Genomic DNA, 26,326 nt, shown 5'->3' on the forward strand with positions numbered 1-26,326 from the left:
GCAGATATTAGTTTCCCTCAGTTATTTGTCTAAAGGTGTGGTCATGTTCAGTGGTGCTTGGTGAATTTTTGCGGGCAAACTCCAGTCAGGAATTTCGTAACTTTATGTATTTTTGCCCATCACTATCGTATAGCTGTATGTGTGGCCATTGAAGCAAACCACCCTTTTTGCAGAATACCAAGAGAAAGAAACAGAAGCCATTCCCCATATAAGCAGTCAACGTGCCATAAGAATGATTTTGAAACTGATATTTCAAGGTAAGCTTACATACACATACTTAGTCTGCATTAGATTAACAGCATAAAGCCATAGCATTTCAAACATAAAATGTATGCATCATTTAATTAAACCCGCCAAATTACTTACTGTGAAATGTGGACTTATGCTGTTTTCTTTTTAAATAATTAGTGCATGTTTCGATATGATGTGATAACATGCACCATATTCCTCAAATTAAAATATTTCATTATTTTATGCAGTGCGAAAAAAAAAATAATAAAGAAAATAAAAAAACCCCGGAAAGAAACTGAGAAACACATCAATATAAAAACAATTCAAGAAATATATTAATACAAATAATAACAAATTTCCTTCTCATTGCCTTCCAGATTTTAATGGTTTTTAAAAATAAATGATAGTACAAAAATAAAGCCAAATATTATAAAATATAAAAAATTATATACAAATCATTCCTTTTCCAGACACGTGTATATATATAAATAAAAAAAACAACACAGATAATAATAATTTCCTTCAGAATTTTGATGAAAATAAAATAAAAAAGGAGTACAAATTATTAATTAAGTACAAATAACTCATATATATCTAAATAAGTACAAGTAACAGAACACATTGACCTAACAGATTAGATGTTATTTTAATTTAAATAATATTAGGTAAAAATAAAGTATATATATGTATAAATGCTAGTAGAAATCCAAAAGCAAAATACAATATCACATTATTTCCTTTATACTGCACTAAAATCTAAACAGATTCTTTGCAAGAAAAGGGAGAAAATCGAGAAAAGGGGGAGAGCGGGAGAGCTCAGCTGGCTCTTTTGAAAGTACAAAATTAAAATGGATTAGAAAAATCATTTTTCTTTTCACAGATCTTCAAAGAGCTGCGTGTGTGCATGGTTGTATGTGTGTGTGAGAGGGTTCAATACTGCACCTGAGAGAGCCGGAGTGAAAGTCAGGACACAATTAACGTGAGAGCTTCTGGTTTAGTGCCAGGGCAGCCCGTGTCTGTGTGAGAGAGTGGACGTGGGAACAGGTGTGTGAGTGGCTGATGTGTTAGAGAGCCCTAAAATGGGTCTTTTCAGCCAGTGTGTGGACGTTTGAGAGTGTATGTGTGTTTGAGGGAGGGTGTGTGCAAACATGACACACTTAAGGGCCTCTTCAGCTCCATTAATTGGTCATTTGACATGAAGGACCTCATACCACCTTTTTTACACGGCTGCTTCCCTGAAGACCCAAAGAGCTTCACCCTCAGAAAGGACACACACACATAAACGTAACATCAACCTGTCTATCATCTCTTTCTCCTTTTGATAGATAATTCTTTTTTATTGTCAGAACCAGTGATGTCATATCCTGTGACCAAAGCAGGAAGTGACGTCTGATATGTTTATATGTCCCTGCACACGAAAGGTTTTCATCATCGTAGGTTCAGAAAAAGTATTTTTATAATATCTCTTTCTGTAGTTTACCCTAAATTGGACAATTAACTGATGAATTTACCCTCATGCTGTTCTAAATGCTGCTGCACTGATAATATAGATAAGTCATTAATTATTTGTGTATGATGGCTGATAACTCAAAAATTATCAAATATATTATTTTTGTGTTTAACGTTTTAATTCGAGAGGTCCAAAAACTTAACTTAATTGAGGGCCATGTGCTGAAAGTAAATGCTGCATTATCCAACTACTAAAATGTAAATTTTCATGTAGAAACTAAAAAAGTTTTTAAAATAAAAATAAAAGTCAAACAAAGACAAATTATCAATGAAGATTACTATATTAATAGTAATTTTTATTGATAGTTTGAATTAATTTATACATTTAAATTGTAGTATTTTTGATTTTTTTATATGTCAGACAAAAACTCTCAATTCAAATAACATGGCAGATGTGTGTTTGTATGTGTGTGTGTGTGTGTGTGTGTGTTTGTACCTTAACCATATTAAGTTGTTCCCAACTTAGCAATACCTGACAGAATCGCCATAAAAAAACATTTGGGGAAGTCCTCATTTGCAAAACTGGTATAAAAATAAAAGTAAACAAAGTCTTTTTGAAATTGTAAAAACGCAGAAAGTTTTCTGTCAGGGGTAGGGTTAGGGTTTGGGTTGGGATTAGGTTAAAAATGTGTATAACTATCTGTGTATGAAAACAATAGAAGTCTATGTAATGTCCCCGTTTAGATAACTAAGTAAACGTGTATGTGTGTGTGTGTGTGTGAGCATTAATCTTGTGTGTATTTAGCTATCTGATCTGAGAGTGCCCACCTGTGGTTGTCCTAAGTTACATCAGAAACTTAATGACCTTAATGACCACCTGCCTGGCACGTTACCATGACACCCGTGTGTGTCTGATCAAACCGTTTGATACCAGATCATTTGAGCTCTTCCCTTCTGCTTTGTCTTTTACAAAGAGGCACACACACATTTGAGAAACACCTCCAGGATCTCAGTGAAACTTGTGGATTTTAGATTGGGCTAGAGTCCAGGTTAGGGTTTGATTTAACACAGGGGTCACCGAACTCGGTCCTATTTAATATCAAAATGGTAATGACTAAGCTTGGCATCTAGCAGATATTAAACTGCTAAATTATACACAATGAAACTTTTTTTTAACAGTATATACTGAGTCGAGTTTCTTGAGTCTGTAGGAGCTTTATCTGCTCTCTGAATGAACTGATGTGGTCAGAAGGAGAACACAATGTTCCTAACGCTGCTTTCATTGTCTGAAGACACTGTAATAAACCTGTGTGTGTGTGTGTGTCTGTGTGTGTGCTCTTGTTTTTGTGACATATTAGGACACAACTCTGTATAATGACATGGGTATGACACAGGTATTACAAAGAGAGGGTGACTTATGAGGACATAACCCATGTCCCCATTTTTCAAAACAAGTTTTTATGAGAAAGTAAAAATGCACAAAGTTTCCTCTGAGGGTTAGGTGTAGGGCCATAGAATATATAGTTTGTACAGTATAAAAACCATTACGCCTATGGGATGTCCCCACTTTTCACAAAAACAAAGGTGTGTGTGTGTGTGTGTGTGTGTGTGTGGTTTGTCCTACACATCCTGTGGCTCCTTGTGGGAGAGACACTCTTCACATCCGTCTTCCTCTTGTGTGTGTTGTGGAAAGAACCTAACAAGTTTTTACGAAGAGCATAATGTGTATGTGTTTGTTTGATCTTAGTTTAATCATAAAATACATATTTATAGGTGTACTGTGATAGAAATATATGTAGACATTTTATCTAAGTGTGTATTATGTTTGATGTTTTTTTTTTATGTTGTGCCAGGAGGACAGATTAGACCTTGTTTACCCATCTTCCCTGTCTATAAATCTCCCATACAGACACACACTCTCTCACATGCAAGTGTTTTCTCACGAAGAGCAATTCCCTGTGTTGTTTAATTCGTGATCTGACTCTGACATCTGCCCAGAACTGCTCATTAATTCTGATTTACTACAAATGAGAGAGAGAGAGAGAGAGAGAGAGAGAGAGAGAGAGAGAGAGAGAGAGTTAGTATTTTACCTTGCAGAATCCCTCGTTAATGCTCAGAGCATTAAGCAGAGCTCTGTATAACAGAGAGGAAGCTCAGCAGCACACCTTACACCTGTGTGCGCGTGCTCTGTATCCCGCTGAATAATGTCCCCATGACAACCATCTAAAAGTATGTCCTTACTGACCAGATCTGACACACAAACACATGCATTCACACACATTCTTTCAGAGCACTAAAAATGCAAAACATGTTTATGATTCAAAGTATCCTTTCAGTCCGAACTTGATTAAAAAGGAGAATATGCTGCAAAAGAAACTAATGAAAGGAAAGCTGTCCTATTTTTTTAAAAACCACACACACACACACACACATGCAGGCAGTCTCTGCAGTTCGCTGGACTATTTGAGCTAGTCTTTGTGTCCTTTCGTTTTGAGTGGATGAGAAGAGCGTGTTTAGATTAATGGAGTCTTTTGTGCTTATTTCTCTTTATTGTATTCAATTCTCTTTCAAAGGGAAGGATTTCAGCGCACACTGTTCCAAACATTTCGTGAAGTCTCATCTAATGGCTGGAGAAATTACTATAGACGTCAAGTGATACAGTTGTGTACAGAAATGTAGGCCTACAAAATCAAATGGTTTTTTTTTAAGTGTATTTTGTTCAGGAAAGTGTAAGATGAAAAAATTGACAGTGCATAGTTCAAGGGAAAGACTAAATAAAGGGGTTTAGGATGAAGCCTTAAGCTTCAAATCAGGGAAATGTAGGGTATAAGAAAGTTGTATTCTTTCTTACCCTGTTCCCATTTGTATACTAAGATCTGAGTGCATACTGCCTTCTACTGGAAGGATGTGGAACTGAACAAAGTGTTACACCTACACTCATCAATCCTAAACCCAGTTCTCTTGTTATGGGTTACTATCATTTATGACTCAGTATAGTGGATAAAATACTAAACTCAGCGTTTGTAACTATTGTATCTTTAAAACAGCAGGTTCTAATTGTGACAACTTGGTAAGTCTTTTATACACCCTTATATTATTATTTTATTATATTTTTGTACTTTAAATTACAAACACAGACTCACTTTTTACTTCCTCAGCAGTAGCAGTAACTCACAACAGCCCTAATTTTCTATTTTTATACAAATTAATCTTAATCATAATTATGTTCGTTATTTTTTATTATTATTTGTGCATCAAATGAAGAACTGTTATTGATATGAATTGTGAGCATGTTTTAGTTTTTTAACAAGTTTGATTGCCTCGCAAATTTGTAGCATCAACTGGGCTTTTATTGTACATGCCACTTGAACATTTACCTTTTAACTTTTTTGGATCCAAAGAAACAAAAATAAATAAATAAACCTATTTTTTCTTTTCCAAACAGCAGGTTCTCGTTGTGACAACTTACTCCATATGGTGTGACCAAACGCCATTATCTTTCTAACAGTGAATATGTTCAAAATACGTTTATTAGCCCAGACTTTAAAGCGACTGCCTGGAAATGGGCTTTGTGTAAATGAAAAGTGTGGCAACTAAGTTAGCTCCAAAAACTCCCCTATTTCTAACATTTTTACAACACATATAACCTTTAATAGTGATCTGGGAATGTAAACACTGATTTTCCATGTCAGCTGTCTTTAGAATCTGAATTTGAGAGAGAATTACGCGAGAGCGTATGAAGTGTTACACGCTATACGTTCCTGCTCTATAGGTTCCTACCGCGCTTATTCTCATAGCTTATTCTATAGAATTCACGTGAGTCGCGGAAACTGAAGCGTGTGACACAGAGGGAAGCTAATCTCGCGCTTCCCGGAAACGGGACTGCAGAATCATGGCGACCGTCTCAGTGTGCCAGTATCATCGCGGCGGTTTCAGTTTCGAAAACTGCAAGAGGTGAGGTTTATCATTTTGTGTAAGCGGGAATTTAGCCGGTGGAGTGGGGTAGTTTTTATTTCACTGTTTCGGTGAAATAAAAAAAGAGCTTCAGTGGGTTTTAAACGCCTTTTAGCGATCGGTTGAGTCACGGCCTTTCGGGATGACTCAGGAGAATTTAACCACTCATATTAATAGCGGTTTTCTTTAATGAAAAATACATTAAATGTCATTGTACGTTATGTATAAAAAGAAACCTGTTTTATAACGTCAACGTGTTTTTGTTTATTATTTTATATATTTCGTTGTTATTGCTGGGCTTCGACCCCGCTCTTAAAGTAAAGTCTATATGTCGCAAGTTCAGACTGAATTAACAATTAAGTTACATGAGTTTATCCATTTTTACATCAGATCTTTTATTTTTATTAATCATATAATTCTGCTATTTGTATTTGAATACTAACTGACAGAAAATCTAAGAGTTTTAATCTTGACTGTGATACATGACTGGGTCTTTTTGTAAAGAAGAAGCGTTGCCTTTGTTGCTGTCTTTATTTATTTATATATTAATGCAGCTAAAGCTTTCTGTTATATATAAACCCCATTAGATTGGCTTATTTTGTTTCTGTATAAATGTAAATAAACCACAGAAGAGTGCTGATATGAAGGTGCATTAGAAGTGTCCACTAGTTGTCAGGAGAACTTTGCAGATGAATCTCTTGAGCCCCTTTCACACTGCCATTCCGGCAAATACAGGGGTAAAGTGTTCCTGTAATTGCTCCCTGGTCGCTAGATTTGGCACTTTCACACTGCCAGTGATGACCCGGTATATGTGCGTGCTTTCATACACAACCCCTGAAGATCCCGTAACGACACGTGACATCAGCGCGTGACGTGTAATGTACGAGTCGACAACGCTAGGCACGTTATACTTTAACTGAAGCAAGCAAACGATCTCTGCGTCAGCGCGGAAAGTGAGGAACTAACTGATCTCTGCTTCATTACAGTTTGCACATATGTTTTCGTCGCGAATGTTGATCTTCCTTCAAAACAGCCGGTAAAAGAGTCGCGCTATAACGCGCGTCATCACTTCGATACCGAATTAGATCTGGCTTTTGTTCACACAGCGCTCGTTCCGGATCGATTACCGCAATGTTACTATGTGCCCGACCCGGGTTCGATTCGGTAATCAATTCCGGGACGTGGTTGCTTTCACACAGAAGGCGACCAGGCAATGTTACGGGAATATTGCGGGTCCGACGTGCAGTGTGAAAGGGGCTTTGTTGGCATACTGTCAGTATGAATCAAAAACATAATACATACAGTACATGTGCTCACTGGTCAAACCAGTGGCTTTTCATTTTTTTTTTTTTTTTAATGTAGCATCTTTTTTAAGTTCTAAAGAAGCAGAGTTTAAATATTAAGAGCTGAAAAATTCAATTTGGAAAGAATGTGAAATGTTGGTGTTGTTATAGAAATGCTCTTCTGGAAGCAGACATCAATAAGCTCGGTCTCAGCTCTCCTGCTGCTCGTAAAACCGGCACCACCATTTGTGGACTCGTTTACAAGGTAAGAAAAAAGGGTTTGATTTAAAAGCAACAAACCAAAGATGAACTAGAAGGAAGATTTACTCATAAAAAGCATCTCTCTCGCTCTCAGGATGGTGTTGTTTTAGGTGCAGACACTCGTGCCACTGAAGGAATGGTCGTTGCCGATAAGAACTGTTCTAAAATTCACTACATCTCTCCCAACGTATAGTGAGTTCAAACACATCATTATGCAAAACTCATATCTTTCTGTTTTACAATCCTGGAAATTCTGTGACATTTTTCTGAAAGGGGTCTCTTCTCTTTCTCTTATTCTGTAGTTGTTGTGGAGCCGGAACTGCAGCAGACACTGAGATGACCACACAGATCATCTCCTCTAATCTGGAGCTCCATTCTCTGTCCACCGGCCGTCCCCCACGAGTCGCCACAGCCAACCGCATGCTCAAACAGATGCTCTTCAGGTAATGAAGCATCACAGCACTCTATGATGTGAATCTGTACTACCAGGTCAAGTGGTTGGAATAAGATTTAGGATGTTTTTAGAAGCAAGTATCATATGCTTACCAAGGCTGCGTTTATTTAATCAAAAATGCACTATATAAAGTAAAACTGTGACAATGAAGACCTTAGTAATGGCTGCTTTAAATTCAGCTTTGAATTACAGGAATAAATAGTATTTTAAAATGTATTGAAATAGAAAACTGTTATTTTAATTTATTCTATTTTTGATCAACTACTAGCCCCCCTGGTGAGCATAAAAGACTTATTTAAAAACACTTGAATTCAAAAAATGTAACCATTCCAAACTTTTGATCGTTAGTGAATGAGTCAACTGTGTGTTTCATATGTAGGTATCAAGGATATATTGGTGCTGCGTTAGTTCTCGGAGGAGTTGACTGCAACGGCCCACACTTGTACAGCATCTATCCTCATGGATCAACAGACAAACTGCCCTACGTCACTATGGGTGAGTTACATTGCTATGTGAATCATCTTCCCACTCCACCAAAAGGGGGAGACATTGTGTTTCTTAAAAGCCTTGCCTCAAATGATAACATGACACATATCATTTAATGAGTATCTATTATTGCTGAGGATGCTTGATTGTATTGGCTCTTTCTCACTGGTAACATCCTCATGTGTTTGTTTGGTCAGGTTCTGGATCTCTGGCTGCAATGGCTGTCTTTGAGGATCGCTACAGGCCCAACATGGAGGTAACCCTTTGTCAAGTGCATTTATATGTCTTATATGTTTTTTTTTTTTTTTTTTTTTACGTTCAAAGTTTTGAGGTTTGCAAGGTTTTTTTATTTTATTTTTTATAGAAAGTATTGCTTTTATTTTGCAAATTTTATTTTTAATACAGCATTGGTAAGCATAAGGGATTCCTCTTAAACATAAAAAAAAACACACCTTAACTTGAGTGTTAAAGCTGCAGTAGGGAACTTTTGACGCTCTAGCGGTTGATAAACAGAACTGCTTGCGTCTTGCAGAAGAACATTGTAGCTGGAGCTATTTCTCTCTGTTTATGTCTATGAAGAATCACAAAGGTACTGGGTTACTCCACCGCGGTACCCCGAAGCAATCTAAAATAGTCTGAATATAAACACTTATTATAGGTGCACCCTAGTGATTCAGGACAAGCTAAAAACACGGTTTGGAAAAAGGATTCATGGTGTACTCGCTTATTATGTTCATTTTTCTACATTTTGAACACAAAGTTATGGACCGCAGCTCTGATTGGTTGTTTTTTACCGGGAGCGCATGACTTTCTGCAAATGGCAATAGGACCACTGGGAGGAGCCAGAGGAGCTTGATTTTTTCACAGATTATCTGTCTTTACTGTCAGGACATAATGACAGGTTTAACAAATATGTAAAAAATATATTTTTAGTGTATGTGTTTATTTATATATATATATATATATATATATATATATATATATATATATATATATGTATATGTATGTTCGGAAACAGACATGGACATATTGACAGTATCATTATGAACAGTTTATTCCACTGAAGTAAAGATAATGATGATGCTGCTTGTGTCGATCAGGAGGAAGAGGCCAAGCGTCTGGTGCGGGATGCGATAGCGGCGGGTATCTTTAATGACCTGGGCTCAGGCAGCAATATCGACCTGTGTGTGATCACCAAGGGGAAGGTGGACTACCTGAGACCTCATGATATGGCCAACAAGAAGGGTGTCCGGTGAGCATCTCTACTGCTAGTGAAACATCCGCTCCTAAATGCCTGTCTTAACTTTGCTGTTACACTTGTTGCATGAGGGCATGAAGGCACGGATGAAATCTGTATAATAAGTCTAATTCACATGAACATCGGATTGTGTGCATTTTAAAAAGAACCTCAAACTGACAGTAATGCCTAGCCAGCACATACACCTCTTTAAATGATGATTATTACATAATCTGCTTATTGCAATCATTGTGCATGTAGTCTAAGTCTAGACGCTGTTAATGCATGCAGCCACATATGTGCATGATATTAATCCGATATTTTAACCAAATGAAAGGCTCATGCTTCACTGTTCCCTTTTAAGGGAGGAAAAGATTTATGGACACCCTGTGTGAGTAACCCGTGTGTTAAAACGTGCACCGAGTCTAGACAAAACTGTAACCTGCATGTGTTTGACTAACCAGGTGTGAGGTTGAAGTAGTTGAGTTGTTCAAACTGACAAGATGTTTGGTGATTTTTCTCTTACAATCTTCTGTTAGCATCATTATATATGTTTTGTAGAGCACCAAAGTGTATTTCCGTTTTATCTTGTGTAAAACATCAGTGTTGCAGTCCTGATTAGATTCATGTGTGATTAGACTTTAGTTTCTTTGCAGAAGTTGCATCTTCTTTCATTTCATTGGTTTTTCTTGTGTATGTGTATTTTCCTCACAGAACTGGAAACTACAGGTATAAGCATGGAACTACCGGTGTTCTGACGAAAACTGTGACTCCTCTGAACCTGGAGGTGGTGGAGGAAAGTGTGCAGACCATGGACACCTCCTGAGATGACTGAGATCTGTTTGTTTCCCCCATAACCATTCTCCCCAAGTCTTCTGTGGTGGTTTAGTAATTTTTCATTATTTCCAATAAAAGAATTTGTGAGTTGAAGTTTTCTTTTCTTGTGCATCTTCTCTGCCATTGTTTTTTTATTTTAAAAAGCATGGGATCATTTATTTTTGATTACCCCTTATCTTGTGTTTTTAATCTAAATTAAATACTGGGTCAATAAATGTCAAGATTTTTAAAAAAATGTTTGAAAGAAGTCTCTTCTGCTCACCAAGGCTGCATTTATTTGATCAAAAACACAACAGTAAAACACTAATATTGCAAAACGTTATTACATTTCAACATAACTATTTTAAATTTTTAAAATGTAATTTATTCCTGTGCTGCAGCGCTGCATTTTCAGCATCACAACTCTAGTTTTCATTATCACATGATCTTTCAGAAATCATTCTAATATGCTGATTTCCTGCTTAAAAAACATTTATTTTTTTACCTAATTTTCCCTTCAGGGTTCGTTCTTGAATTCAAAGTTAAAAAGAACAGCATATATTTGAAATATAAATCTTTTGTAGTATTATAAATGTCTCTACTGACACTTTTGATCAATTTAATGCAACATTTTCCTAGATCTTACTGTGCCCAAACTTTTAAATGGAAGTATGTACGGATACATCATTCTCCAAAAATTGTGAAAATATAATTTGAGCGAAGATGCGCTAAAGTTACTGTAGCTGAAAGGTTGAAATGCAAACAAGTAAAAGTTTCACTTGTATTGTTTTGTTTGATAAATTATAGTACTTAACAGTATACCTGTTTTTCTACCATGGGGTGCTAAATATTCTATATCTCAATTGATAATAATTTGGGTCTTCAGAAAACCAGGGGGGAACGAAAACCCTGATTTGAACAAAACTTATGAAAATGGTATAAAATGCTTCAGATGTCCTTCCAAACAAAGTTGTCACAAAGTCAATATTTCCAGTTACATTTTATTGTTAATTACACATTTAAACATAAGACAATGCTTCCTTAAAAAATAACATCTCTTTGGAACAATGTATGTAATGAATTCTTTCATATGACAGATATTTGACCAAGGAACAAAACCGCCGAACTCACCGTCCAACACACGTTTTTCTTTGCGAAACACTTGACAATTTTATGTGTGTGTGTGTGTGTGTATCAGAAACATAAAGAGAGATAGGTAAACGCAACAGTATGGCTCTTTATATGCTGTTATGAATATAAGCCTACAGAAAAAGTATGTATAAATGGAACCACCTTGCTTTGACATCATCAACATGAGGCACTGGTCACCTGACCAACTTTCTCTAAACCAATCAGCATTCAGCACTTTGATACATCATTCGAAGGCACAAAAGAATATATCGGCATTCCTTTCAATACAGATCTAGACAAACGCTCAGCTTAAAACAGTACAGACACTGTTCGCATTCTCTCTTTACTCATTTCTAGATCTTTCTATAGCTTGATCAGTTGGACTGAGATAGCAGAGATCGCAGGTTTGCGCAATGGTTCTCCTCATTGCTGCAGGTGTGTGTGTGTGTGTGTGTGTTTGTATCAGGTGCTGGACGTCCACATGTGCATCTGTTTTGCATACTGCAGGACAAAGCTGATGTCGGGCCGCTGGTCGGGTTCAGGGTTGATACACATACAGACCAGATCTCTGAGCTGCAACACATACAAGGTGTGCAGTTTACAAAACTGTTCACATGCTGTATTTTCATGATTTGATGGTTGAGATGGGCTGTTGCAAACGCTAGTGAGCTGAATACCTAGACAGCATCTCTTAGTATTTCATATTTGATGCTAGAGTTCAAAAGTTTGAGGTCAGTAAGATTTGTATTTGTTGAAGGAAAAAAATGGAATATTAGAATGTTTTTCTGAAGATCATGTGACACTGAAGACTGGAGTAATGATGCTGAATATTCTGCTTTGCATAACTGGAATTAATATTATTTATTAAATCTATAATTATTATTATTAAATTAAATATATTAAAAAAGAAACCAGTCGTTTAAATTGTAATAATATTTCACAGTATTACTCATTTTACTGTATTTTTGATCAAACAAATGCAGCCTAGGTGAGCAGATGAGTTCGCAAAACTCATAAAAAATGTACAGACCTCAAACGTTTCAAAAAGGAAGTGTATTTTTGTTTTCCAGGATTACTACGTTTTCTATCAGAATCATGACTGTTATTCTTGCAATTCAGAGAGCTTTTGCCTTTTTTTCCGTCTTTGCAGAAATTGCAAGATATTGGTGCATCGTGTGTTTCTGTGCTCACTGGAGTATTGAGATGTCAGCTTCACTCACTGGTGTAAATGTGTGTGTTATGTACCTTCTGTGAGTAGTGCTCTGGTGGCAGAGGAGGGTAATCGCACTGTTCGATCTTTTGGCACAGTGAGAGCAGGTTCATCTTGTCACTGTAGAAGGGGCTGTGCAGAGCTGCCATCTGAGACACACAAAAATCATTTTCAGAATATTAAATAAATATTGCAGTTCAAAGACTCCAATAACAAATTCCTGGATTCAGGATGGATTTAATTCCTGGATTTAAATGCATCATATGTGTATGATATTTATTTATTGATTTTAAAGAAATTAATACTTTTTTTCAGCTAGGATGCATTAAATTGTTCAAAAGTGGCAGTAAAAATTATAATGTTCCAAAATATTTCTATTTCAAACAAATCCTGATCTTTTGAACTTTCTATTCTTTAATGAATCTTGAAATAATCACAGTTTCCACCAAAATATTAAGCAACACAACTGTTTTTTTTGTTGTTTTTTTTACTTTCAAAATGATTAGAATGTTTCTTGAGCATCAAATCATCATATTAGATTGATTTCTGCAGGATCATGTGAGACTGAAAATTCAGCTTTGAAATAAAAGTAATAAATTACATTTTAAAATATATTCAAATATAAAAAAGTTCTTTTAAACTGTAATAAAACTCACACTTTATACTGCATGGGTGAGCATAAGAGACTTGCTAGTACGCAGTTCTGAATGTGTATGTGTTTGTGTACCTCATACAGCAAGCATCCCAAGGACCAGATGTCCGATTTAAAGTTGTAGCCGTTTTCATGAATTCTTTCGGGAGACATGTAATAGGGAGTTCCAACTGCAAAAGACACAGACACATGTTAAGCAGGTATGCAGTTCCTGTGCATGTATGAATTTGAATCGACTGGCTAGTTTTGTTATTTCAGCCTTTAAATATGCATGACGTGTGTGTATATTTGAGTGTTTGTGCGGAAGGTCAGTGGTACCAAGAGAGTGCGCAGCAGTGGTTTTGGAGCTAAAGAATCGACCTAGCCCAAGGTCACCGAGTTTGACCTCTCCAGTAGCTGTGATGAAGACGTTGGCTGGTTTTATATCTGACACACACACACAAACATTCACAGAAGAACAAAATAAATGGGGGAACATTAATGTAAAAATCATGTGTTTCTGTTTCTGCGAGTGTACCTCGATGCATGACTCTGCGGGAGTGCATGTGTTCCAGTGCGCTGCACAGCTGCACGAAATACTTCCATATCGTCCGTTCAGGAATCAACCTCCGCTTCTTCTTAAAATACTACACACATGCCAGGGTTACAATGGTTAACTAAAACGACTACTAAAACCATAAACATGGTCTTTTCTTGAAAAAATATTAACTGAAATAAAAAAACTAACTTATTTTATTTCAGCCAGTTACAAAGATGCTATGCTAAAATGTTGATACAAATACAAAATAAATAAAAAATTTTATTAAAAATATTAACAAAAACATTAGTTAAGCTAATGAACTAAAATAATTAAACGAATAAAATAAATAAACTTATACTTAAAACTAAGACTTAAGAAAAACGATATTTTGTATATATGCATATTTAAAAAAATAAATGACAAAAACCCAAAAAAATTAATCAAACTATATCTAAAATTGAAAACAGAGAATGTAAAAATCATATCCTTTTCAAAATATTAACAAAACTGACACATGCACAAAAAAAAAAAATTTGGCCCTCTATAACGTGTCGCAAGAGACTGACCTTAATCATCTGGGAAAGGTCACCGGCGCCTGCTAACTCCAGAACGATATTCAGCTCGTTGTCTTCAATAAACGAGTCCAGATACTTAATGACGTTTGGATGGTTCAGTTGCTGCAATCACAGAATGAATATGAAACATCACCAACTTTCACAAACAGAGACATGAGTATGAGTTTAAAAATGCACGCTGCTAACCTTTAACAAGTCGATCTCTTTAACGCAGTCCTGCCGGGCTTTAGCATCCATCATTTCAAAGATCTGAGAAAATAACACAATATTACAACATCCGCCCAGACGCACGATTCTTTCAAGTTTGGTCATTTCATGTTGAGTAATAAATGAAAAAAAAAAACGGGTTCTTGGTTCAATTGCACACTAGCAATGACGAATTTATTATTGCACATGGATTTGCATTACATTTGCATTTAGTATACAAACTGCAACAGTATGAGTAGTATGTTACAATGCAGTTTAAAGAAATCTAAACGTTCACCTGTACTTTCTTTAGTGCCACTTGCTGGTTGTTCAGTAGACACGTGGCTTTATAAACCTCACTGAACTGACCGCGGCCGATCTTTTTCTCAATGAGGAAGTTAGACGTCAGAGAATAGAATCCATATCCTAACATGTTCCTCTGAGAAGACAGACAGAGGAACAGAAAGAGAGTGAGAGTCAGAGCAGTGCGGTTACCTCAGCGTCATTGTTACGATGATTCAGAAAAGCTTCTGTGTTCTGTTGATGAGTGTAATAACAGCGTGTACCCAGGCGTGTGCCAGCAGCTGCACGTGTGTGTGTGTGTGTGTGTGTGTGTGGTCAGACCTGGTCGTTCTGTACAGGCACTGTGTAATTTTGATTCTGATCTTGAAAGCTGTTCTGCTCCATAATGATATTCCAGACCTACAGGCAAACACAAAGGACAGAGTCAATCAAAAGGCAGACATTTGCAGCATCTGTTTTATCAAACGGTTGCTTTCATTTCCAGACGGCTGCTTTGTTTAACTGTAGTTTTTCAGTAACAATAAAAACAATCCTCGATTGTTCAAACAAAAGCTGGAATCAAATAAGCAGCTGTCAGTACTTTAAACCAGCAATGGATAATTACAGACGAGAATCAAGTGACTGGAAGAAACAGAATGAAAAATTTAATTTTTGTAATAAAACATCCTGCATTTTTTGTGCGTTGGCCTTTTGATGACATTCAACAGATATTCAATATTTGTATTTAGGGCTGCTTTATTTGATTAAAACACAATAAAACAGTATTTTCTATTTGATTATATTTTAAAATGTAATTTATTCCTGTAACACAAAGCTGTATTTTCAGCGTCATTACAGTTTTCAGTGTCACATGATCCTTCAGAAATCATTCTAATATGATTAGCTTAGGACACAAAAAATATGAAAACAGATTCATATTTTTATTTTATTTTTTATTTAATATTATATTAATTATTTTAAATAATAGCTTTATATTGATTTGTTGATGAATGGAATGTTCAAAAGAACAGCTTTTATTTTAAATATAATTTTTGTAGCATTATAAATGTCTTTACTGTCACTTTTGATAAACTGTATCTTTACTGAATAAGATTAAATAAAAAAACTGAACCCATCTTTTAAACATTAAATCAGAGGAACATTTCAATCAATAAAAATAAGTAGCTTTAAAATGTATTATGTGAGTAAAATGCAGTATTTCAACTGTTGCTTGCAAAGCTTTATATTACCAGCAAAAGTTTTACAAACATAATGTGAATTTTCAATATATCGCCCAGACCTATGCTGCATACACACCAACAGGTGTCAGCATAAAGTCTAATACCACTGCCATTTATGCCTCTAAAACATGAAGAACATTTTTAGTTTTATTGAAACAAAATCTTACTGACACTAATCCTGATTCTAAACAATTAACATTTCCCCCAAATTAGTATCAATTATTTTTTTTATGAAAACACATGCATTGCAACTTCTTCCTGTCCCTTTGCACCCAGTTTCAGTAATTTTCTTTTTTCAAAACACCCACATTCAAAAAACTGAGGGAAATTCTTTCAAAGTTTTTAGGTACTACATGTTGGACATGAAACACATTACAGATGAAAAGATAAAACCTTCTGGAGAAGTGCAGGGATACACCACATGCTACTTTATCCTGAGAGCGATTCTGATACCTGCAAAATGATGCTTTATTTGAGCTTGACAGTAATGACCACACCTAACAGACGGGATCGCTCACGTCTCACTTACACCTAGCCCGTTAAAAAAAGGTCCGTTTTGGTTTCAGCACCTATTCAGGATTAGTGTAACCTGAGAAAAGTGTTCCAAAGAATTCATCTCAATCCGCTTTATGTGTGCAGACGCATTGGGAACAGTGGTTAGTGTGAGCGAGGGTGTGTATAGTCTTAAGGCCATGTGTTTTCTTCTGCACTTTATGGCTTGACATGTACAGACAGCTCCTGTTTTATTTTAAACCAAACTCCAGACAGCCCTACTGACCCACATTCACAAATACACACAAACACAATATGACTGATCCTGTAACATTCTGTGCCTTTGAGGCATAATAAAGAATTAGCAGAATGAGCGCGTTCAACACGTTTGTGTTTGTGTGCGCGTGCACATGTGCTCGTCAGAAGCATCTATCTGAAGTTATAGAGTTATTTTTGGATATATATTTGGAGATATATATGCAAATGTACAAATACATATCCAAAAAAGTATTTATCTATCTATTGATACAAAGTAATACGTATATTTTTGGATGCATATTTGGAGATAGATAGATGGAGATAGTACGCTAAGAGAAAACAGACTGAAGGACTGTGTAAACGATCTAGCTAACATGAGTACAGTAACACTGCTGACTAATATAATCGTAATCATATAATAAAACAGATCACAGTACACAGAGTACATCTTTTTCTCATTAAAACAAACAAAAACAAGTTAGTCCCTGCTTACAGTGATGGAGAAAAAAAGAGAGATTTTGGGGAAGGGAAGGAGAGGGTGGTCCAGTACCAATTTCCTTCCATTCATGCAGAGAAAAATACAGAGGAAGAATTATTTTCTACCGCCTTCAACAGTGCAGGTCTTCACACATACACACACACAAAAGGGAACATTATAACAAGACACATATGCACGTGCAACACTCTGTTCAAATTGTTTCCAAAACCACAATGCTTATGTGTGCTTTCGGTGTGTATTTTCAGACGGGTTAGCGGTGAATCGCGTTTTTCTTAGAAACCCTAGAATACTTAGAAAGCTGACAAGCATCATCGTCCTAATGCTTATCAACACAAGATTTGTAACACAACGGCTATATTAAGAATCACATATAACACAACTCTTATGAAAGTGTATACTGTTTCTAGCATGTGACTTTTCTGGATTGGAAAGGGTTCAGTAGATGGATATATATAAAAAAGAACTTTTTACAAAAATAAATAAATAAATAAATACTGTACTTAGTAAATAAAAAAAAAAAATACTCTTAAACTAAACACATGATATGTAATTTTCATGTAAACTACTTTGCTTTACTTATGGTCATCAGTAGCCTATATTTTTGTGTAAAAAAGTAGATTTTAGTTATATTAACAGTATATCACTTAATAAAATACAAGTTGTAAAATAAACAGGTACCGATGTAATCTCATAATAATAGAAGCATCGTCACATTTCTGATGTTTATTGGGTAAATTTAACATGATATTTTTAGGAGATAGATAGATAGAATATTAATTACCATGCATTAAAAATACTCACTAATGCTAATATTATATTATATAATATAGATGTGTTCAGCAGAAGAAGACTTAGTTTAAATTTAAATCTTTTCAGATTAAGGTCGAAGGGTTTCAGATTAGCGGTGGTCTTGAAGCAGTAGAGTGCGCGCGGTTCAAGCAGTCTGACTTCCTCTAACTCTGGTGAGTCACGCGCATCTGTTTCCGCCCGGTAAAATGCCACAGATCTAACAACTCCTTTGCAAAAAACCCCGTCACATATCCACAATCTCCCTTCCAAAAAGGCCCGAGCGTGTACAGAAACCCACACACACGTGTCTGATCAAACAGCCCTGCGTGATAATATCATTTGACTTTGATGAAAGAAGCCCACATCAGTAAAGCCTAAAATCGTTATCTGCCACAAAAATGAACAGGTTTGAGTTGTTTGGCACTGAACCACTGAGCCTGGATGAAAACAACACAACGGACAGTTAAAGTTATTAATCACATTCAAACAGAACTAATTATCTTAATAGCCCAAAAAGCCTATTTTGACAGGAAGAGAAGCCATGAACGTGATAAGTGACATATCATGTCAGCTACTTAGTTACCCAAGTTTATGCTGTTTTAGAAATATTGGGAAGACAATATTTTTAAGGTTTGTTCGTTCATTATGAGTTACTGAATGCCACGTGATTAATCATAAGTAGTATTTTAATTACATTTTTAATGTTAATAGCCTATATATTTTTTTGTTTATTGCTATCGAGCAGTGTTTTTGACATGGTTCCTTTAGTATGAGTCATCTCCATGAAAAGGTGAAAAAAAAAATACTTTTTTTGTGTGTCCCAAAACACGTGAATGGATACAAACAAACAGTGTGTGGGCGGAGTCAGAACGGCAGCTTTTCCTTATAAAAAACAAGCGCTTTGAAATACTATCATACACATAACCGAACAATAAAACAGACTTATTATCATCATAAATGAACCATAATCACATGCAAGTGTTGATTCGGAGCAGTACGTTATACTTGCACATATAAACGAAGTTGCAGTGTGAAGGTGGGTGTTCACGTTCAACTAGAGGAGCATTTATTTAATGTGCCTTTTATACTGTCTTATTCCCCCTATACAGTATTTACAGTGCGATACAATTGTTTTGGGTTTATTTATTGACATTACAGCTTCTGGAAACAATATAAATGAGAAGAACTAGGTCCTTATATGCATAAAACAGATGCATGAACTTTCAAAACAGATCTACTTTCCGCGCAAGAGCATTAGATTGTGAACTAAAGCATATGCGACACTCGCACTGCCTACCTTGCGTCGTTTCTTGTAAACTCAATTCAGATCAACTAAACAGCCATGTGTTCATTTAGATATTTTCTCTTTTTTTTCTTATTGCAGTACAGCGACATTATGCACCCCAATAATAATTTGGCACGATCCTTCACTTTAACATGAACACGTTGTGCAACTGTAACGCGAGGCGCTCGAGCATCGTGTTTTCACAGCAAATTGGGTTAAAAGTCATGCAGCAGTTGTACTTACCTCTCCAGCGCGGTGCCTCAGACATTTACAGGGCAGAAAAATGCTGCAAAGCCCCTTTGGTCAATTTCCAGATTCACAAATATCACGGACCACGTAAGTTTGAGTCACACCCCGCGCATCACATGGCTGTGATCTGTGACTACAGTAAGACACTTTCTCTGTGAGACACAGTAAGGGGAAGAAAAGAAGAAGAAAAAAAAAAATCTGATGCTTCGCTTTATGGTTTGCAGCTTAAAATTCTTCTCATTATTGAATGATAATAATTAGTTTAATAATTATTATTTATTTTATATTTTATTTAAATGTTACAATAACACCACCACGTAATAACGACTACTACTAAAATAATATTAATTATTATTATTAGTAGTAGTAGTAGTCATACCAATAGTATTTAACAGTGAGTCATAATACTTTTTTATATTATTTAGTTTATTGACATAATGCCACAACCACATAACAATAAGCAGTCTGATAATTATTTGTTCTATATATTTTTACTTAATTTGTTTTTAACAATATATTTATATAAGAATAAGTAAAAATATAACAAAAATAGGTAGTCTAATAATTATGTTTATGATAAATTATTTGTTTTATTTCATTTAACTGAAATAATATAACAACCACCTAATAATAATAATAATAAATGTTGACTTTTAGCTTTAAAATTTTTAATAACACAGTAGTAGTTGTGGTATATTGATAGAAAACAGCCTAATACGTCCCAAACCTGATCTTTAGGATGTATAATTTAGGCGGGTTGATATTCAATTTTCAATTTCAATTTAGGTGAGCTTTATTGGCATGACAAAAACTGTACATTTGTATTGCCAAAGCAGTGGCAGCTGGGCTGCTTACAAATAGTGCACATATGTATTTACAGAAAGAAAAAGAATAATAGTAATAATAAAATATATAAAAAGTATTAACCATGTAGTGCAAAGTGAATTAGTGTATGTGAATGTATAAGTTAGAAATAAAATAAAATAGAATATGGTATTAGATTTACAGAGGCAAAATATACATCTAAGTAATACAACACAGTAATATGGCGTAACATAATCTACATGTGCTGGAAACATCAGGTCAGGGCAGGTTGAGTGTTTTCTCTAACATCATGACAGGCAGACACATACTGAGCAGCAAATACACAGCAGTTCTTGTGTTCTCCTAACAGATACGGCAGTTTCTCCTGGTTCGGAAGAGTTTTAAATGTCTGATGGATCTGCTGTATTTGATCATAGAACCCTGTCCGTATGTCCGTGTATTTGGAGCATTCTGTTAAGAAGTGCAGTTCTGTTTCCATCTGATTCAGATCACAGTGTGAACACAGTCTCTGCTCCGCTGGCAGCCATGTTTTTCTGTGTCTGCCCGTCTCTATCTTCAGCTTGTGTCCGCTGAGTCTGTATCTGGTCAGTGTGCTTCTCAGTTTCTGATCTGACACTGTGTACAGATACTCTGCCATACTGTACTCTCTCTTTAGAGTCAGATAGCATTGCATTTTACTCTGTTGTTCTGTTTGGGTTTGCCAGTGAGTGATGTAGTTCTGTTTGATTTGTGCAGTAATCTGATTGATTCTGATGTGATTCAGAGCATCAGTAGATGTTAGTGGAGCATCAGTACTGAAGCTCTGGATCAGCTGAGGGAGGGGACTGCTTTCTTTGCTCATCTCTTGGTATTGAAGGGCTTTATAATGATATGATTGGGGGTCACTGAGTTTCAGATGTTTCCAGAATTTAATTGCCCTTTTTTGTATCTTTACGATTAGAGGATATTTGCCTAATTCTGCCCTGCATGCGTTATTTGTTGTGTGCCGGTGCACGTGTAATATATTTTTACACAGTTCTGCATGCAGGGTCTCAATTGGATGTTTTTCCCATTTGGTGAAATCTTGATTTGGATTGGTCAGTGGACCCCACACCTCACTGCCATAGAGTGCAATGGGCTCAACTACTGATTCTAATATTTTTAGCCAAATTCTAATAGGGATTTCTATAGGACATTGCCGTTTTATGGCATAGAAGGCCCTGCGTGCTTTATCTCTCAGTTCATTCACAGCATGATTAAAGTTTCCTGTGGATGTGATTTTCAGACCCAGGTAGTTGTAGTGTGATGTGTGTGTTATCGGGTTAGTGCCTAGTGTAAATGTGTGTTGTGTTCCCTGGGATCTGGATCTTTTCTGGAAGATCATGATTTTGGTTTTCTTCAGGTTGACTGTCAGGGCCCAGGTCTGGCAGTATTGTTCTAGCAGGTCCAGGTTCTGCTGTAGACCTTGTTGAGTGGGAGACAGCAGAACCAGATCGTCTGCATACAGCAGGCATTTGATCTGTGAGTTGTGTAGTGTGAGGCCAGGGGCTGCGGATCGCTCCAGACTGCTTGCCAGTTCATTGATGTAAATGTTAAATAATGTTGGGCTTAAGCAGCAGCCCTGTCTCACACCACGCTCTTGGGAAAGATACCTCGTACGTTGGGTGCCGATTTTTACGCCACATTTACTTTCAGTGTACATTGATTTGATAAGGTCATAGGTTTTACCTCCTATGCCGCTTTCAATAAGTTTGTAAAACAGTCCTTGGTGCCAAATTGAGTCAAAAGCTTTTTTAAAGTCAATAAAGCATGCATATATTTTACCTTTTTCTTGGTTGACATGTTTTTCAATTAGAGTATGTAATGTATAGATGTGGTCAGATGTGCGGTAATTTGGTAAAAATCCAATTTGACTTCTACTCAGTACCTTGTGTGTGGTGATGAAGTCTAATAGTCGAGCGTTTATTATGCTACAGAATAACTTTCCCAGGTTGCTGCTCACACAGATGCCTCTGTAGTTGTTAGGATCAAATTTATCTCCGTTTTTAAAGATTGGTGTGATCAAGCCTTGATTCCAGATGTCAGGGAAGTGACCTACACTTAGAATCACATTGAATAGTTTTAGAATGGCCAATTGAAATTGACTGCTTGTGTGTTTTATCATTTCATTTAATATCCCATCAGGTCCAGATGCTTTTCTGGGTTGGAGGTTTTTGATTTTTTCTTTAAGTTCTTTATCAGTTATTGGGAAATCTAATGGGTTTTGGTTATCTTTGATTGCTAATTCTAGTTTTTCCAATTGGTTGATTGTTTGGTTTTGTTTACAGTTTTTGTCTGTTTGTACTTTATTAAACAGTGTTTGGAAATGACTTTCCCATATTTCTCCATTTTGGATTGCCAATTCTTCATGATCAGTTTTTTTCAGATTGTTCCAGTTATTCCAAAATTGGTTTGTGTTGACTGACTTCTCAATTATTGTGAGTTGGTTTTGGGTGTATTGTGCTTTTTTGGTTCTGAGTGTATGTTTGTATTGTTTTAGTGTTGCACAGTAAAGAAGGCGGATCTCTGTATTATTTGGATCTCTGTGTTTCTGATTTGAAAGTGTTCTCATTTGTTTGCGAATAGTTTGGCAGTCCTGATCAAACCAATTTTTGTCATTTTTGGGTATTAGATTTTTTCCAGATTTTGTTTTCAATTTGGATTGTTTTGCTGATTTTTCAAATATGTAATTTAAATCTTTGACCGCAAGATTGACACCTTCATTGGTGTGAGCATAGATGTTATTTAGAAAGTTATCTATCAGTGCTTGTATTTTTTGGCTGCTGAGTGCTTTCTGATATTCTTCAGCGCTGTTTTCGGCCCATCTGTATGGTTTTCTGATATTGTACAGTTTACTGGGCTTTGTGTTAATGTTATTTTCAGTCTTTTTGAGATACACAGTGATTTGACTGTGATCGGACAGAGGGGTTAGTTCTCTAACAGTGAATGATCTGAGAGATGAAGGATCTATATCTGTTATCATATAGTCAACTGTGCTATTCCCAAGAGGTGAGCAAAATGTGACTCTTCCTAAAGTGTCTCCTCGTAACCTACCGTTGATGATATACAGACCCAGGCTTCGACAGAGCTGCAGGAGGTCTTTCCCATTCTTATTCACTATATGATCATGGTTATTTCTGTGGATATGGGAGAATGTGTTATTAATAACAGTCAGTTTGTTGTTGATGTATTTGCTCCCTTGTGTGTCAGTGAAGTCCGGCTGTAGTCCTGTTCTTGCGTTCAGGTCTCCACAGATGAGCACATTTCCCTGGGCCTGGAAGTGGCTTGTCTCTTCCTCTAATATGGAGAACGTGTCTTCTCTGTAGTAGGGGGACTCTGATGGTGGGATGTATATGGCACACAGGTATATATCTTTTCTGGATGGGAGCAGTTCCTTGTGGATTTTAAGCCAGGTGTAGTATTTGCACTGCTTCACTGTGTTGATGTGTTTGTGGAGTTTTGATTTGTACCAGATTATTTGTCCTCCTGAGTCTCTTCCCTGTCGGACTGTGTTGAGTTTTTGTGATGGTAGGATGATTTCTCTGTAGTTGGGTGGGCAGTGGGTGACGGTGTCTGCCCTGCTCCATGTCTCCTGTAGAATTATAATATCCATATCTTTGATGCTCTTCTGGAATTCAGTGTTTGAGCTCTTTAGCCCAAAGGCTGCTGAATTCAATCCTTGAATATTCCACGTTGATATTGACAGAGTCATTTTAAGAGTTCACGGTATAGAGTTCTTGTTTTCAAAAATAGAGGTAATCCTTTTCTAATGTAATATAGTGTTTTGGAAAAGAAAAGTTTTTTTTTTTTTTTTTTTTTTCATTGTTAGGCAGGTGTTTGCATGCTGTGTGGCCTTTCATGCTGTCAGCTGGGTACTGATGTAGTTTAGCAGCTGTCTGATCTCACTCATCTCCAGTGTATTTGCTTGTCCTTTGCTTGTCATATTCTATGACAGTGCCATGACGTCATTGTTTCGGTGTAACCCCAAGGGCAATAACGGTACGACAGTAAAACCCCCAGACTCTTCATGTGGCCTGCTCTGGTTTATGGAAAGCGGACTCACACCTTTCTAGAGTTTGCTGTCTCTCTCGGTCTCTCGCACGCACACACGCTCATTTTCTGCCTGAATAGTTTTCATTCTTGTGAGGAAATTATGAACAAATACCTTTCAGACACGTGTCTGCCTTAACACACAAAGCACCCACAGACACCATGTCAAAGTTTGCTGTTGCAGACACAGTCGTGTTTGACACGTGTTGTACTAGAGGAAGTGGCAAAGAACTCTGTTTAGTGGCATTAAAAAAAGAATGACATAAAACGGTAGAGTATGTGGAGGACTTCTGCTTTTTAATTTTAAGTGTGTGTGTGTGTGTGTGTGTTCGTGCGTGCGTGCATGTATAGAGGAACTATGAATGAATGTGTGGTTTGTGAATTTTTATGATTCTTTCTTGATCAGTCATAAGGCATTTCAGTAATTTGAAGTACACATGCGCCCCCTCGAGGTTTGAGAGAGAGAGAGGGAGAGAAAGAGACTGTAAATGGCATTATATTTTGCCATTATTTTGCCATATATTTTGCCAAATTGCATGAATACAGTAATCATTCAGACCACAACTACTCAGTGATTTTGTGGGGCATTAGAGAAGTTTAGGGAAATGGGTGTCAAATATAGATGATATAATATACGTTTTAGTTTTATATATATATATATATATATATATATATATATATATATATATATATATATATATGTGTGTGTGTGTGTGTGTGTGTGTGTGTGTGTGTATATATATATATATATATATATATATATATATATATATATATATATACAGTAAACTTTTGAAGTGGATCAAAACCTTTAAGTTGTCCTAAAACCAAAACGATTGCCGTTCTTGTCTTAGGACAAATTTGATTAACTTTTTTGATCCACTTAAAAAGTTGACTTGTATAACCCATATATTATAAAATATAATGTTAATTTAAATACATTTATTTAAATGTTACTTTTGAATATATTTTAAACTCTTTACAAAGATAAAACGATAGAATATTAAGCACCTTTACTGTATAGAACACCACTTTTAATATATTTAAATGAATTTAAAACATTTATTTGAATTGTAATATTTTTCTAAATATTACACACACACAATCAAACCGTGTGTGTGTTTATATATATATATATATATATATATACACACACACACACTTGGTCGAACCACAACCACAAGCATGAATTGTGCAGCATATAGAAATAGTCCAACTCAAACAAAACCCTTTAAAATTATTTTCTACGTTCTTCTTCCTCTTCCCATTTTCCGGGTGAAATTCTTTACTCAAGAATTTTGAAGAACCCCTAACGAAGAGAAATTCCTGAAAATATTTTCTGCAATGCAAAACTAAGATTTCATTAACAGCTAATAAAAATGTGGTCCTGGAAGAAGGAGAGCAGCGGATCTCTTTCTCTTTTTGATGCTGTGCACGCGTATCTCCACCAATCTCTCCAACACTGGCGGACTTCAGTCTCAGCTCGTAACTGCACAATGCAAAGCACAATCACCTCAGTAGGGATCAGGACAGTTACACTGGATAAACTGTGCACACGCAGACTCTCACACACTCAACAAAAATAGGAAAACAACACATAGTACACACACACCGCTCACCAGAGAAGAATAATCAGTACCACACACTCCAGTGCTGAATAAACAAACATCTTATTTTCAGAATGTGAATACTTTAAGCCATTAATCTTATTCAGAGAGTTCAAATAAAAATAACCACATCTGATTTTTCTTTGTGTGTGTATGGGTGTGTGATTTTATGTATGTGCAAATATACTGTTCGGTGTTAATTTTAGTCCTGAAAGACCTAAAATGATGATTTACAGTCTTAATGACTTGATATTAGTAACAAACTACCGTTCAAGAGATTGGGGTT

At 36.1% G+C, this 26,326-nt stretch overlaps 2 protein-coding genes across 3 annotated transcripts; one reads left to right on the forward strand and one right to left on the reverse strand.

Moving 5' to 3' along the window:
• Nucleotides 1-4,731: 4,731 nt before the first annotated feature.
• LOC127941983 (proteasome subunit beta type-7) lies at nt 4,732-10,285 on the forward strand. 2 transcript variants are annotated; one of them, XM_052537486.1, is made up of 10 exons: nt 4,732-4,750; nt 5,490-5,634; nt 7,089-7,182; nt 7,273-7,370; nt 7,481-7,621; nt 8,012-8,127; nt 8,316-8,374; nt 9,219-9,370; nt 9,720-9,746; nt 10,070-10,285. In XM_052537486.1, exons 2-10 carry the CDS (start codon nt 5,573-5,575, stop codon nt 10,179-10,181), a joined length of 861 nt encoding a protein of 286 aa, XP_052393446.1. In that variant the 5' UTR covers nt 4,732-4,750; nt 5,490-5,572; the 3' UTR covers nt 10,182-10,285. The 2 variants fall into 2 exon arrangements, with proteins under 2 accessions (XP_052393446.1, XP_052393447.1); XM_052537487.1 differs by lacking the exons at nt 4,732-4,750; nt 9,720-9,746.
• An 873-nt stretch (nt 10,286-11,158) lies between these two features.
• On the reverse strand, nt 11,159-19,699 carry nek6 (NIMA-related kinase 6). Its single transcript, XM_052537485.1, has 10 exons — nt 19,535-19,699; nt 15,070-15,147; nt 14,744-14,884; nt 14,446-14,508; nt 14,251-14,361; nt 13,682-13,790; nt 13,483-13,590; nt 13,240-13,334; nt 12,548-12,661; nt 11,159-11,875 (listed from the first exon to the last, which is right to left on the reverse strand). The coding sequence occupies exons 2-10, from the start codon at nt 15,130-15,132 to the stop codon at nt 11,765-11,767; spliced, it is 915 nt and encodes a 304-aa protein (XP_052393445.1). The 5' UTR covers nt 15,133-15,147; nt 19,535-19,699; the 3' UTR covers nt 11,159-11,764.
• Between the last annotated feature and the right edge of the window lie 6,627 nt (nt 19,700-26,326).

Source organism: Carassius gibelio, chromosome A21 (genome assembly GCF_023724105.1).
Source record: "Carassius gibelio isolate Cgi1373 ecotype wild population from Czech Republic chromosome A21, carGib1.2-hapl.c, whole genome shotgun sequence".
Lineage (NCBI taxonomy): Eukaryota > Metazoa > Chordata > Actinopteri > Cypriniformes > Cyprinidae > Carassius > Carassius gibelio.